The sequence below is a fragment of the Microtus pennsylvanicus genome, chromosome X (genome assembly GCF_037038515.1).
Source record: "Microtus pennsylvanicus isolate mMicPen1 chromosome X, mMicPen1.hap1, whole genome shotgun sequence".
Taxonomy (NCBI): domain Eukaryota; kingdom Metazoa; phylum Chordata; class Mammalia; order Rodentia; family Cricetidae; genus Microtus; species Microtus pennsylvanicus.
This window is the reverse complement of record NC_134601.1, coordinates 86769474-86783263: the sequence shown is the minus strand read 5'-3', so window position 1 is coordinate 86783263 and position 13790 is coordinate 86769474. Positions and strand designations below refer to the sequence as shown.

Sequence of the window (13790 nt, the reverse complement as noted above, 5' to 3'; positions counted from 1 at the left end):
CAACCAATGGATTCAGCTCTACCACTCAAAGGCAAGTACCCCTAGGAATCTAAGTCAGCATACCACAGAAATATATGCACATCTATGTTTATTACAGACTATTCACAACCATCAAGATACAGAGCATAGACATTCATCAACAGATGAATATAAACAAAATGTGAAAAATATACAATAATGAAGTTTATTCAACTATAAAGAACAAAATCAGGTAATTTTCAGAAAAATGAATCATCCTGTTAAGGGAAATAAACCACATTCAGAAAAACAAATACCACATAGTTTCTTTCATATAAAGAATCAATCTCTCTCTCTCTCTTCACATGTGTGCATGCGTGCACACACACACATACACACTATGAAAGTAGAAAAGAGATCATTTAGGAGAGGAAGGGAAATAAAGGAAGGGCAGAAAGACGTCAAGAGAACATAATAGGGAGGCTAGTATAAGCAAAGCACAAGTATATATGTGTATCAAATTGATATGAGACCCTTATTTAGTACATATACTAACTGAAAATTCAATAAATGTTTTAAAAATTAAAAAGAAAGAGTGACCATGAACTAATTATTCTATTTAGTGTTAAATAATCAGAGGAATTGGAGTACCATTTTAATTGATTTTTCTGTATGCTTGATCTTTATTGTTTTAGGGCTTAGGTTTCTCTTATATTGCCTTGCATAGCTAAGAAACTGTATTTGAACCCCTACAGGTGTGCACTACTATGCCAAGCTCCTATGCTGTTTTTATTTTTATTTTATTTTTGTTTTTTTATTTTGTTTTTTTTCTTTCTTTCTTTTTATTTATTTATTTATTTATTAAAGATTTCTGCCTCCTCCCCGCCACCGCCTCCCATTTCCCTCTCCCTCCCCCATCAACTCCCCCTCCCTCATCAGCCCAAAGAGCAATCAGGGTTCCCTGCCCTGTGGGAAGTCCAAGGACCACCCACCTCCATCCAGGTCTAGTAAGGTGAGCATCCAAACTGCCTAGGCTCCCCCAAAGCCAGTACGTGCAGTAGGATCAAAAACCCAGTGCCATTGTTCTTGAATTAATAAAGGACATTGAGCCTGTAATTCGCGATCCTAGAGAAGCTAAATAAGAAGGTGAACCCAAAGAAAAACATATAGGCATCCTCCTGAATATTAACCTTCATCAGGCGATGAAAGGAGACAGAGACAGAGACCCACATTGGAGCACTGGACTGAAATCTCAAGGTCCAAATCAGGAGCAGAAGGAGAGAGAGCACGAGCAAGGAACTCAGGACTGCGAGGGGTGCACCCACACACTGAGACAATGGGGATGTTCTATCAGGAACTCACCAAGGCCAGCTGGCCTGGGTCTGAAAAAGCATGGGATAAATCCTATGCTGTTTTTAAATAATAATAATGAAAGAGGACTTTCTGCTCCATTTATGACTGAATATTTTAAACCAGTCTTCCCACGGAACATAGCATTTTATAAAAGCTGCACAAAACACTGGTGACTGCAATCTTTGAAAAAGGAGAAACACAAAAATAAACCCCCACATTCAACATAGTTTTATCCCATAACATATGACAGATGTTCATTTATATACTATTAGCATACTTACCTATTTGTAGTTCACAAAGCACCTCTCATAAAACTATAATTTAACCCTATAGCATTGTACACTAAATATTATTAACCTCATTTTACAAATGAGAAAACAAATCTTTCAAAGTAAGATAGCAAGTCACAGGGCGAGAATTCAAACCTAGGTCTTCACACTTCACATGTTATATTCTTGCTGGGTATGTAAGCCGATAGGCCGGCCCAGCTACTCAGGAGACTGCTGCAAGAGGATTGTTTGAGACAAGGAGTTTGAAATTAGCCTGGGCAATAGAGTGAGACTCTTGCCTCAAAAGTAAATGAATAAATAAGTGTCAAGCCTTTAATGCCAGTACCAGAGAGGTAGAGGTAAAGGGAGAAGTACCTCTCTGAGTTCAAGGCCAGCTTGGTCTAGGTAACAAATTCCAAGATAGTCAGGACTACGTAGTAAGCTCTTGTCTCAAAAAATAAACTAGGGCCAAAGAGATGGTCTGTGATTAAGAGCACTTGTAGCTCTTCAGAGGACCCAGGTTGAATTCCAAGTACCCATAATGCAATTCATAACAATCTGTAACTCTAGTTCCAGGGATATGATGCCCTCTTCTGGTTTCCAAGTCACACAAATGGTGCAGGCAAAATACTCAAACATAAATTCTTTAAGTAAATAAGTAATAAATAGGTAAATAAATAAGCAAGCAAGCCAAGCATGACGGCACACATCTTTAATCTCAGCACCGCGGGAGGCTAAGGCAGAAGGATCATGAGTTCCAAGTCAGCCTGGGGGCTATGGTTTGAATATGAAATGTTCTCCACAGGCCCTTGTCTTGAGACTTAGCTTTCAGTTGGTGGCACTACTGGAAACTTCAGTGAGTCAGACCTGGCTGGAAGAAGTCAGGCACTGAGAATAGATCCTTAAGGCCACCTTGTCTCTGACTGCTTCCATTTCGAGGGAAAAATATTCAGACATGGTCTTGATACGTAGCCCTCCCTAATCAGTCTGGTAGTCACTGTATAGTTTGAAATGGCCTCTAACTTTCATCAATCCTCCTGACTCAGTCCTCAAAATGCCGAGATTGCAGGCATGTGCCACTCTGCCTAGCTTTCTTCCTGCCTTTTCTTTGCTTTCTGGCTAGCATGATGTGAAATGCTCTGCTTTCCACATGCATTCTGCTGTAACAGATTGACACCTCTGAAACCATGAGCCAAAAGAGACCCTTCCTCCCCCATGTTGTTTATATCACAGTATTTTGTCACAGCAATTAGAAAGCCAGCTAAAATACTGGGGTACAAAACCCTGTCTCAAATAACCAAAACAAATCAACCAATCCTGAACTCCTTTCGTTGCTGAACAGTTTAAATTTTTCATGAGAAAAAAGCTTGTGTTTTGCTTTTTGAGACAGGGTCTCATTATATAGCCCAGTCTGATGTAAAACTCTCTAAAGCCCAGGCTGACTTCAAATTTGAGATCCTCTTGCCTTAGCTTCCTAAGTACTGCAATTACAAGTATGTGCTACCATACCTGGCCTAGAAAAAAATCTTTTAAGATGAAATACCATCATCCTCTTATGTGGAAAACTGTTACTCTATCAAGTTGGAGGTAATACATGTATAAAAGAATTCATAAATATAGAAGTATACTTTCAATATTCTCTTCATTGAAGCATTCTATTAACTACATTACTTCTGAGATCTAAAACTGTACTAGATATACTAACAATAAAAGGAACATGGATAACACTAAAGGATTCTTCCAGTTTATAACTTCAATTATTTTCATACAAGTAACCACTATGTCATTTCATTTTACTTCGGATCTTCAATGAATCAGGGCTTACCCATATCTGTCTTTGAAGAGCTTCTTCTGAAGAAATTAAGATTCCATACCTATATACCAGCTTGCAAGCAACATAACATACTGCAAAAGAGTAATTAGATATCCATTAAATACAAAGCACACAATTTATCTATATATGTGTGTGTGTTTATGTGTGTATACACACACATAAATACACACAAAATTAGCAATGATTAAAGTGAAGCCAGTTTTATTATAAAAAAAAAGAAGTTGGCAGGGAGGTGGTGGCACATACTTTTCATCCCAGCACTCAGGAGATAGAGGCAGGTGGATCTCTGTGAATTTGAGGCCAGCCTGGTCTACAGAGCAAGTTCCCATGGGCTCTAAAGCTACAAAAAGAAACCTTGTCTTGAAAAACAAAACGAAACCAAAAAAAGGAAAGAAAGAAGTTGGGTTTTATTTGTTTTTTGGGTTTTTTTTTCAGAGTTTTGTAGATTTTGTTTAATCTGCATTTTTGTTGTTGTTTGAGACAGGGTCTCATATAGCCCAGGCTGGCCTCTAATTCACTATGTAGCTGAGGATAGCTTTGAACTCCAAAACATTCAGCCTTCATCTCATAAAAGATAGAATTACAGACATGGGCTACCACATTCAGAATTGTTTTTTCTTTAAAATTTTTTCAAACAATATATTTTGATCATACTTTTCCCTTCCACCAATTCCTTCTGGATCCTTCCCACCTCCCTACCCACCCAACTTCATGCTCTCTCTCTCAAAAATATGAAAATTAAAACAAATAAAAAACCCATTAAGACAAAAATACTAAAACAAAACAAAAAAACACACAAAACACATGGAGTCTACTTTGTGTTATATCCAGCTTTTTGTTTTATCTTCTGTTTTACTTTTTCCCATGCTGAGATTCAAACATTCACCTAGTAAGTAGATACGTGGGGGGTTTGTGCATTTTTCTAATGCTAAGGTTTAAAAACTCACACATTAAGTAACTGTTACAGCACAGAGCTACACTCCTGAGCCCAAAATAAGAAATTTTAAAGCCTATTTAAAAATCAGTTTTCAAAAGCAAATGACCTGAAGCTTATCAAATGAATTGCTTGCTTACTAATTCCAGTCACATGTACACACAATTATATATTATAATATTTATCACTCTAACATTTTAATTTCTATAGGAGTTAAATCCTAAATCCTCATTGAGGATACCTGATTCCACATAATGCTCATGAATCATGCTGACAAAATTCTTCTCAGTAGAGCTGCAATCTATAGCTTCATCATCTGACAAGTTTCTGGATATGAGGGCAGTTTTACATTTTCTTCTAAATCTGAAACTCTCTAAATACATATTTTCTTAGATGAAATAAAAGTTCTTGAAGCATAATTCATAAAATACAGGTGCCCTTATTATATAGTTCACTATCACTAAAAAATTGAAAGTCTGCATGAATGCAACTTGTTCATATCTGACTTATCATGAAACATAGGCAAGGTTTTTTTTGTTTTTTTTTAAATATTTATTTATTTATTATGTATACAATACTCTGTTGGCGTGTATGCCTGAAGGCCAGAAGTGGGCACCAGACCTCATTACAGATGGTTGTGAGCCACCATGTGGTTGCTGGGAATTGAACTCAGGACCTTTGGAAGAGCAGGCAACGCTCTTAACCTCTGAGCCATCTCTCCAGCCCCCTATAGGCAAGTTTTTAAAAATGAGTTTATATACCACTGAACTAGTTACCTTTTTCTTTTGAGATAGTCTCATGTAGCCCAGGATAGCCTCAAACTTACTATGGACCCAAGAGTGACCTTGACCTTCTGATCCTCTGAGTCCTCAGATGACAGGCAGGCACAACTGCCTGGTTTCTGTAGTGCTGGGGACGGAACCCAGGATTCCATACATGCTGGAGGACAAGTACTCTTCCAGCTCAAGTACATACCCAGTCAACTTTATGCCAGATCTCAGTAATCATTCTGTTCTTGCTGGTACCATTTCTAATACAATAAATGTCCCACTGTAAAAAAAATTTAATTTCCCAGCTAAAATTATAGGATTACTGAAGTGGTCATATTTTTATCGATTATAATGAAATCTCATAAAGTTTCTTCTTCTGACAAATATTTTGGTAAAATTTTCTAATTGGTAAATAATTCTAATTTCCATTTTTGCAATGTTTTGGAAAATGTTTCCTTTTTGTTAATGTTTATTACGTCTTTAGTTATTTTCGAGAGCCAATAGTTCAATACTCCTCCTCTTAAAGTTATCTTCAATACCATCTCCAAATTTTTCTTCATTCTACCTTTAAACATACTTCATCCCTATCTCAAAAAATAACTTTATTGTGTTTCAAACCTGTATCCTATTTCTCCTTTTCCTTTCACTGCCAAACTTCCTAAAAAATTTTAAATCTTTTGTCTGTGCACCACATGCATGCCTGGTGCTCAAGAAGGCCAGAAGAAGGTGTCAGGTCTCCTGGAACCGGAGTGACAGATGGTTGTGAGCCACCATATGGGTGCTGAAAATCAAACCCAGGTTCTCCAGAAGAGCAGCCAGTGCTCTTAACCACTGGGCTATCTCTTCAGCTACCAAACTTCTTAAAATGAATAATCTATCTGCCTTTGTTTTCTTGCCATTACTAAAGAAAAATGTTTCCCAATGTTACAACTTTATACATGAGGCCTTCAATTCCAAACATTACACACATACACATACACACACACACACACACACACACACACACACACACACACACACACACAAATAAAATTTACAAAACCAGCAACTGTCAGCAAAGTTAAGCCTTAATTGTTTAGTTAAAGTAACTAAATCTTTACCAAACACTAAAGCATTCAAAAAGATGTTTGACTTGGGTTTTCTGTTTGTTTGCTTGTTTTACTATTCTCATTTTTTTGCTCTTACAAATAGAAATTATTTCTACAGTTTTTCTTAGTAGTTCACCACTATGTTTATTGGCTTACATCATGAGGAAATATTTTTTTTAATTTTTTAAAAATCAAGAGGCTAGAGAGATGGCTTAGTAGTTAGAAGTTCTAACTACTCTTCCAGAGGACCTGAGTTCAATACCCAACACCCACATGGTGGCTCACAGCCGTCTGTAACTCAGGCATGTGGTATGCAAGTATATATGCAGGCAAAACACCAATACATGTTAAGTACATAAAAATTTTAAAATCTAAATCCCTCACATGGCAACGTCTTTCATTCTAATATTAGCAGAGAGGGGAAACTACTATTTGAAAGTCCTTTAGAATCCGGAAGATTTTTGACTGTGTCTTTCCAGTGACCTGTGTTCTTTCATATTCCCTCTAGTTTTTCTTTTCCCACCTTTGTTGTTTATCTCTAGACTATCTTGTAGTGGTACCTTAAAACTTGTATTAACAAAGAGATATCTCTGAAAAATCATAAACAGTGGGAAGCTATTTGCTTGGGAAACAGAAACCAGTGCTTTCAAACAATTTGTCTGTCCCTTAACAAAATAATCCCTATCTAATAACTGGTCAAAATAGTCAAACTTCAGGAACATTACCCAGTATCTAGTAAGACTATTTTCATAATGGGTCACAAAATGTGTACGTACATTTAGCTGTCTGGCTTTCACTCACAGACAATTCTATTCTCCTAGTAACTGTCCAGTTCCACAGGTTCACTGCAGTTTCTTCAATCTAGACAAAGGGAAACATTTCTTTAGCCAGTTAAGATACTTACCACCATCAATAATAGATTCTTTCTTGTATGTTGAATGCTTGTATAGGTATTGTGGGTCATTTCCTGATCCTCCAAATATAATCTCAATCAACCTCACTTCACAAAAAACTTAGCATCTCTTAATAGAAATTATTTTGCCCCCTGAACACACAATTTGTGTTTTCCTATTTATGTGTCTTTGGGGGTAGGTTTCCAGACAGGGTTTCTCTGTGTAGCCCTGACTGTCCTGGAACTCACCATGTAGATCAGGCTGGCCTGCCTCCACCACACCCAGCCTATTTATGTGTCTTTATTCATAATGCTCACTTTAACCTGAATTATACCCCTTCCCTTTGTCCTTATGTAAATAAAACCCATTTGAGTCTTAGAAGCAACATCCACAAAACTTTTAGTAGTCACTACATTTTACTGATATCATGCTTCCCTAGATTTAATCCCCAGTTCTAAAAAGAAAAAAAAATTTGGAGAATAGTTTGGTTTCTGGGAAGCAACCTCAGAAGCAGTAACTGAGCTTGGATGTTACTACTATCTGAGACCAATATAGCATAGCCCTGACTTAAATCGTCCAAGGGATGATGTTGAATAATGATAGAATCTACATACCATTCATTACCTTACGACAAATAGATTGAGAGTAACTGACCAAGGAGAAAAAGGCAAATACACACACACTATAAATAGCAATGGTGGTATAAGTTTTTATTCCTTACTAGGATGGAAGCCAAGAGTATACAGGACAAGATGCTTATTAACCACTGCAGTATAACTTCAGCTCTATATTTTACTGTCTTTTTCCAGAACTACCTTTCTCATCTACACCTCCACCTTATTTTCTGATGAGATTCCATTCAGAAAGACAGATAATTTAGCACAGGTATCATTTTACTTTACTATTCTGTGGCAAATTCTCAGGGTCACCTTCATTCCTCTCACATAGTTTAATCATGCCATCACTGACTGAATGATGACTTTCACATGAAGTATTACTGATTTATGTCACCAACAACATGTGAAGCTAATATTTTACTCTAAATTTTAAGAGAAGGAGTGAACATTGATATTAAAAGATCTTAAGAACTATCTTTTGGCATTTTTGGAAAGCAATTTGACAACATGTAAAGTTGTCATATAATTACTCTTCTAAGACTCTATTCTAAGAAAATAGTACAAGTGGGTAAACAATCTTTGCACTTAATAATGTTCCTTTTATCACTGTGATAGAGGAAATGTGAACCAATGTAAATATTTGATAATAAAGAAATACATAAATGAATTATGACAAATTCCCTTGAAAGGATATGATTCTGCCATTTAAAATAGTAGTCATAGACAGTGAGATGGATCTTGTCACACAGGCTTGACAACCTGAGTTCAATCCCTGGAACTACATTAAAGTGACAGGAAAGAACTGGATCCACATGTGTGCTCCCAACACACACATAGTCACATACACGGAATACAAATTAAAAATAAAATAGTGGCCCCTGAGCATTGTGGTACATGCCTTCAATCCCAGCAGTTGGGAGGTAAAAGCAGGTGGATCTCTGTGAGTTTGGGGCCAGCCTGATCTACAGAGCCAGTTCCAGGACAGTTAAGGATACACAGAAAAACCCTGTCTCAAAATAAAAAATCCAAAATTTAAAAATAAGAATAAAAGAAACAGAGTTAAGAAAACACATAAGGATGGAAAAATACCTAGAACCATTCACTGAAATAAATTCTAAATAAATCAACAATCTTTTTTCATTTTACATACCAATCCCAGTTCTCACTCTCTCCCCTCCTCCCATTCCCTCTACCTAACCGCCCCATCCACTCCTCAGAGAGGGTAAGGCACATGTAATCTTTTAAAAAAAAGATAAAAGATTACTTAGGCTGGACGGTGGTGGTGCATGCCTTTAATCCCAGCACTCGGGAGGCTGAGGTAGATGGATCTCTGTGAGTTCGAGGCCAGCCTAGTCTACAAGAGCTAGTTCCAGGACAGGCTCCAAAGTCACAGAGAAACCTTGTCTCGAAAAAAAAAATTGGGGCTGGAGAGATGGCTCATTGGTTAAGAGCACTGGCTGCTCTTCCAGAGGTCCTGAGTTCAATTCCCAGCAACCACATGGTGACTCACAACCATCTGTAATGAGATCTGGTGCCCTCCTCTGGCATGCGGGGATACATGGAGGCAGAATGTTGTATACATAATAAACAAATAAATAAATAAATAAGTTTCACTGACAGAATCAAGATACATAGGCAAGAATATTCCACACTAAAAAAAAAATTTACTTCTTGTTCTTCCAGAGAACCAAAATTCAGCTTCCAGTTGGGCAGACTCACAGTTACCTGTAACTCTAGCTCCTGGAGCATCCAATGCCTCTGGCCTCCATAGGTATCTGCCCTCACAAGCACATACCCACACACACATAATTAAAAATAATAAAAATAAATCTTAAATTTTTATTTATTTTGTATGGTAGGGGACACATATGCAGGTTTGGTATAAGAGTTTCTTCTGTTTGTGTGTTGCTTTCATTGGTTAATTAATAAAGAAACTGCTTGACCTGATAGGACAAAACTTAGGTAGGCTGAGAAGACAGAACTGAATTCTGGGAGGAAGAAAGCAGAGTCAGAGAGCCGTCATGGAGCTGCCAGGTCAGACATGCTGAATCTTTCCCAGTAAGCCATGACCTCATGGTAACATACAGATTATTAGAAATGGATTAAATCAAGATGTGAGAGTTAGCCAATAAGAGGCTAGAGCTAATGGGCCAGGCTGTGTTTAAATAAATACAGTTTCTGTGTGATTATTTTGGGTGTAAGAAAGCCGGGCAGCTGGGAGGACAAGCAGCTCGATCCTCCTATTACACAGGTTCGAGGACAACTTATGGAAATTTATTTTCTCCATCCACCATGTGAACCTTAGCAATCAAACTTAGGTTGTCTGGCTTGGCAAGAGATACTTTACCCGCTAAGCCATCTGACTGGCCCTAAAACCCTTATAGGAAAATACAGGAATAGGTGCTAGAGAGCTGTACAACAATGAGGACCTGAGCTCAGAGCCTCAATCACCCACATAAAATCCAGACATGGTGGTGCACACCTAGCGTGCTAGCACTGGGAAGGCAGAAACAGAAGGCTCACTAGGGCCTGCTGTCCAGCTAGTCTTGGCCAGTCAATGAACTCCAGGTTCAGTATGAGACCCTGTCTTTAAAAAGGGTGTGTGGTTAAGAGCATATACTACTGTTGCAGAGGACCTGAGCATAGCTCCAGGGGATCTGAAGACTCTGGCCTCCACAGGCACTCATGCACATCCACAAACCCACGTGCAGACATACAAGTGTATATAGTTAAAAATAAAACTTTAAACAAACTTATCACCAAAAGATTACCATAAACAAAATAATTTTTACCAACCTGAATACTCTGTATTTCAGCCAGAGACTCACTGTTGACATTTGGTATGTTCACGAAGACTCTGTCAATTATTTCACGCAGTCTCCGTGAATTACCACTTATGATCAAGGTTCTAACAATTTCTGAAATAACAATGAGTAATAAATGTGTTACGAACTTATCACAATTAAAGTTAGCAAAGCATTGTAAAACTTGTTCCTAGATCTTTGGCCAAATAAATACAATGCTAAGGAACTTGAAATTATCCTAAAAGTAGAAACTGAAAATAAAATTTCTTTTAGCTAAAGATAGGGTACAGGAAAAAAAAAGTCAGGTAATCCACATAGACATTCTTGAAAACGGATGTTTTAGAACCCAGGCAAATGTGCTAGAGCCCAGGCAGAAGAACCATTGACTAGAAAAACATCTGGATCCACTGATGGAGGGGGCAGGGATCAACTGTGTCTCCAGGAACTCTCACACCTTGGTAGAATTTTTAAAACACTTAGGAAAGATTCTTGGGGGGAAGGGAAGATTCCATCCAAGAGTGTTGAGAAACCCCATAATGAACTAGATTCAACAGGAATGAGTTGATATTACATGTATTTTTGGTGTTAGTTCTTACTTAATGATTACAATGAAATTGTTCTCAATTCCTCTCGTTGTCAGGGAAAACTTTGTGAAGAGCATTTTATTTAATCAACTTAAGAGGTGTTTAAAATGAAAAGAAGATAGTCTTCACTGAAATTAACTTGAACTTGGTTATCACTACTCATTCTCAGAAAGTGAAATATATTGACCCCACAAAATGTAATGCTATTATAAAGTTAAAAATACTATAAAATAGACATTAACAATGTCTTGAAACTTTAAAAATGTAGAAATTAAGGAGGGTAGATATATATTTTGCAAAACTGAAATATTATTACTTGCAAGAATTAGTAAAACATTAATTTATGTTGGCTCTGAAGTATTGGCCTTGCTTTGTAATAAAAGAAATGACATATCCAATTAGAGACAACATTATCCAGTTACTGAATCTGTATAGATGATGTCACCATTTTGTAAACAATCTGAGCACCAGATCCTCCCTATAGCTGAATCTTACTAAGTTATGGAATTCATTAAAACAAGACCATGATGTAGAGTCAAAATTGATACCTTTCATATTACCAAAATTGAGGAATTTTTTTCAAACTTATGTAACAAAGTTTTCATATGATATATCTTTTCCTTTAACATTTCTGACCATCATACAAAATGCAAAAAACGTTATTATTATTTATAAAAATACTATAAAAGTATCTTCAAACAGTGCTAAACAGATGTATATCTGAAGGGGTGTATGTGCATGTTGGGATTCAGGGCCTCATACATGTTAGGCAAGTGCTATAACACTAATCTATACTTCCAAATTCAATGAACAGATCTTTAATCTGCTACAATAAATTATCATTTTCACCTAAATGTTAGAAAGTGGATTTAAATAAAGTGTCAAAGCAAATTATGCTCAAATATTTCTATAGCACATGGAATCTTTAGTATCCATTTGTGTTGGCTGTTATATGTCAGCTTGACCCACACTAGAGTTATCTGAAAGGAAGGTCCCTCAATTGAGAAAATGCCTCCATAACAGCTGGCTGTATGGCATTTTCTTAATTAATGATTCATGGAGAAGTGTCCAGTTCATTGTGGGTGGTGCCATACTTGGGCTGGTAGTCCTGAGTTCTATAAGAAAATTGGCTAAGGCCAGGCAGTGGTGATGAATGCCTTTAATCCCAGCACTTGGGAGGCAGAGGCAGGTGGATCTCTGTGAATTTGAGGTCAGGGAGGCAGAGGCAGATGGATCTCTGTGAGGTCGCAGCCAGCCTTGTATACAGAATGAGTTCCAGAACAAACAGGACTGTTTCACAAAGGAAATCCTGTCTCAAAAAAAGAAAGGAAGAAAGGAAGGAAGGAAGGAAGGAAGGAAGGAAGGAAGGAAGGAAGGAAGGAAGGAAGGAAGGAAGGAAGGAGAAAGACAGAGAGAGATAAAGAGAGAAAGGGAAGGAAGAAGGGAAGGGAGAAGGGAAGGGAGGGGGAACGGAAGGGGGAATGGAAGGGGGAAGGGAAGGGGAAAGGGAAGAGGGAAGGGAAAGGAAAGGAAAGCAGGCTGAGAAAGCCATGATTACCAAGCCAATAAGCAGCACCCCTCCATGACCTCTGTATCAATACCTGCCTCCAGGTTCTTGCTGTTTGAGTTCCTGTTCTGACTTACTTCAGTGATGAACAGCACGGCTGAAGTGTAAGCCAAATAAACTCTTCCCTCCCCAATTTGCTTTTGATCATGATGTTTCATCACATGCAATATTAACCCTAACTATTAGGATATCACTGGATAAGCATAAATATTATCGAAAATATACCACACATACTTTTAATACAATAGGTGATAAGATATATATGCAAAAACAAATCTGTACCTTTTCTCCTTTCCATAAATTATTTAACTAAAGATTCATATACAACAGCTTGGACAGGGGATATAACTTAGTGGTACAGCACTTGCTAGCATGCACAAGGTCTTGGGTAAAAAATAAAAATCTATAAAAAAGCTTGATTCTTCAAAGATCAGGTAAATTTATTTTGAGATGATATTCATATATTAGTCCTGGCTTAAAATATTGGTAACAGGGTGAGAGATATTCTTAAATGATGTTTTTAAAAATCCAAATACTGACTTTTTGTTTTGTTGTTGTTGTTTTTCAAGACAGGGCTTCTCTGTGTAGACCTGGCTGTTCTAGAGCTCACTCTGTAGATCGGGCTGGTCTCAAACTCTGAAATCCACCTGCTTCTGCCTCCTGAGTGCTGGAATTGAAGGCATGTGCCACCATCACCTGGCCAAATGCCGTTTTAAAGCAGATTTTTTATTTAAAATAGTAAGTGCTAGATATCAAACTTAAATCCTCAAGAATACCATACAGGTATTTTAACTCTGACTTCGATAGCCACACTTGGAATATTAAAAATAAGACAAACCACAATAAAAATTTTTGGTGTTAGGTAGTAGATCCAAGGCCTTTTAAATGCTAGTTACATGTTCTACTACTGAGTTACATTTTCCAGCCACAAACCCATATAGGTTTTTGAGTTGCTGGGGTTTTTTTAAAAATCACAAAATATGATTTAAGGGGCTTTCCTATAATCCCAGCACTCAGAAGGCAGATCATCATAAATCCAAGGCTAGACTGGTCTACATAGTGAGTTTCAGGCCAGCCAAGGCTACACTGTGAGACCCTGTCACAATAACTAAACAATAA

The 13790-nt window shown here is 37.4% G+C and overlaps 1 protein-coding gene across 1 annotated transcript in view; it reads right to left on the bottom strand.

The window, feature by feature from the left end:
- Positions 1-13790, bottom strand: part of Tex11 (testis expressed 11) — a 277507-nt gene that overhangs the window by 259174 nt on the left and 4543 nt on the right. The window contains exons 2-4 of the mRNA XM_075957716.1: positions 10513-10634; positions 6983-7067; positions 3406-3485 (exon numbers count right to left, since the gene is read on the bottom strand). Of these exons, the coding sequence (XP_075813831.1) occupies positions 3406-3485; positions 6983-7067; positions 10513-10634 (287 nt within the window). The remainder of the gene's footprint in view (positions 1-3405; positions 3486-6982; positions 7068-10512; positions 10635-13790) is intronic.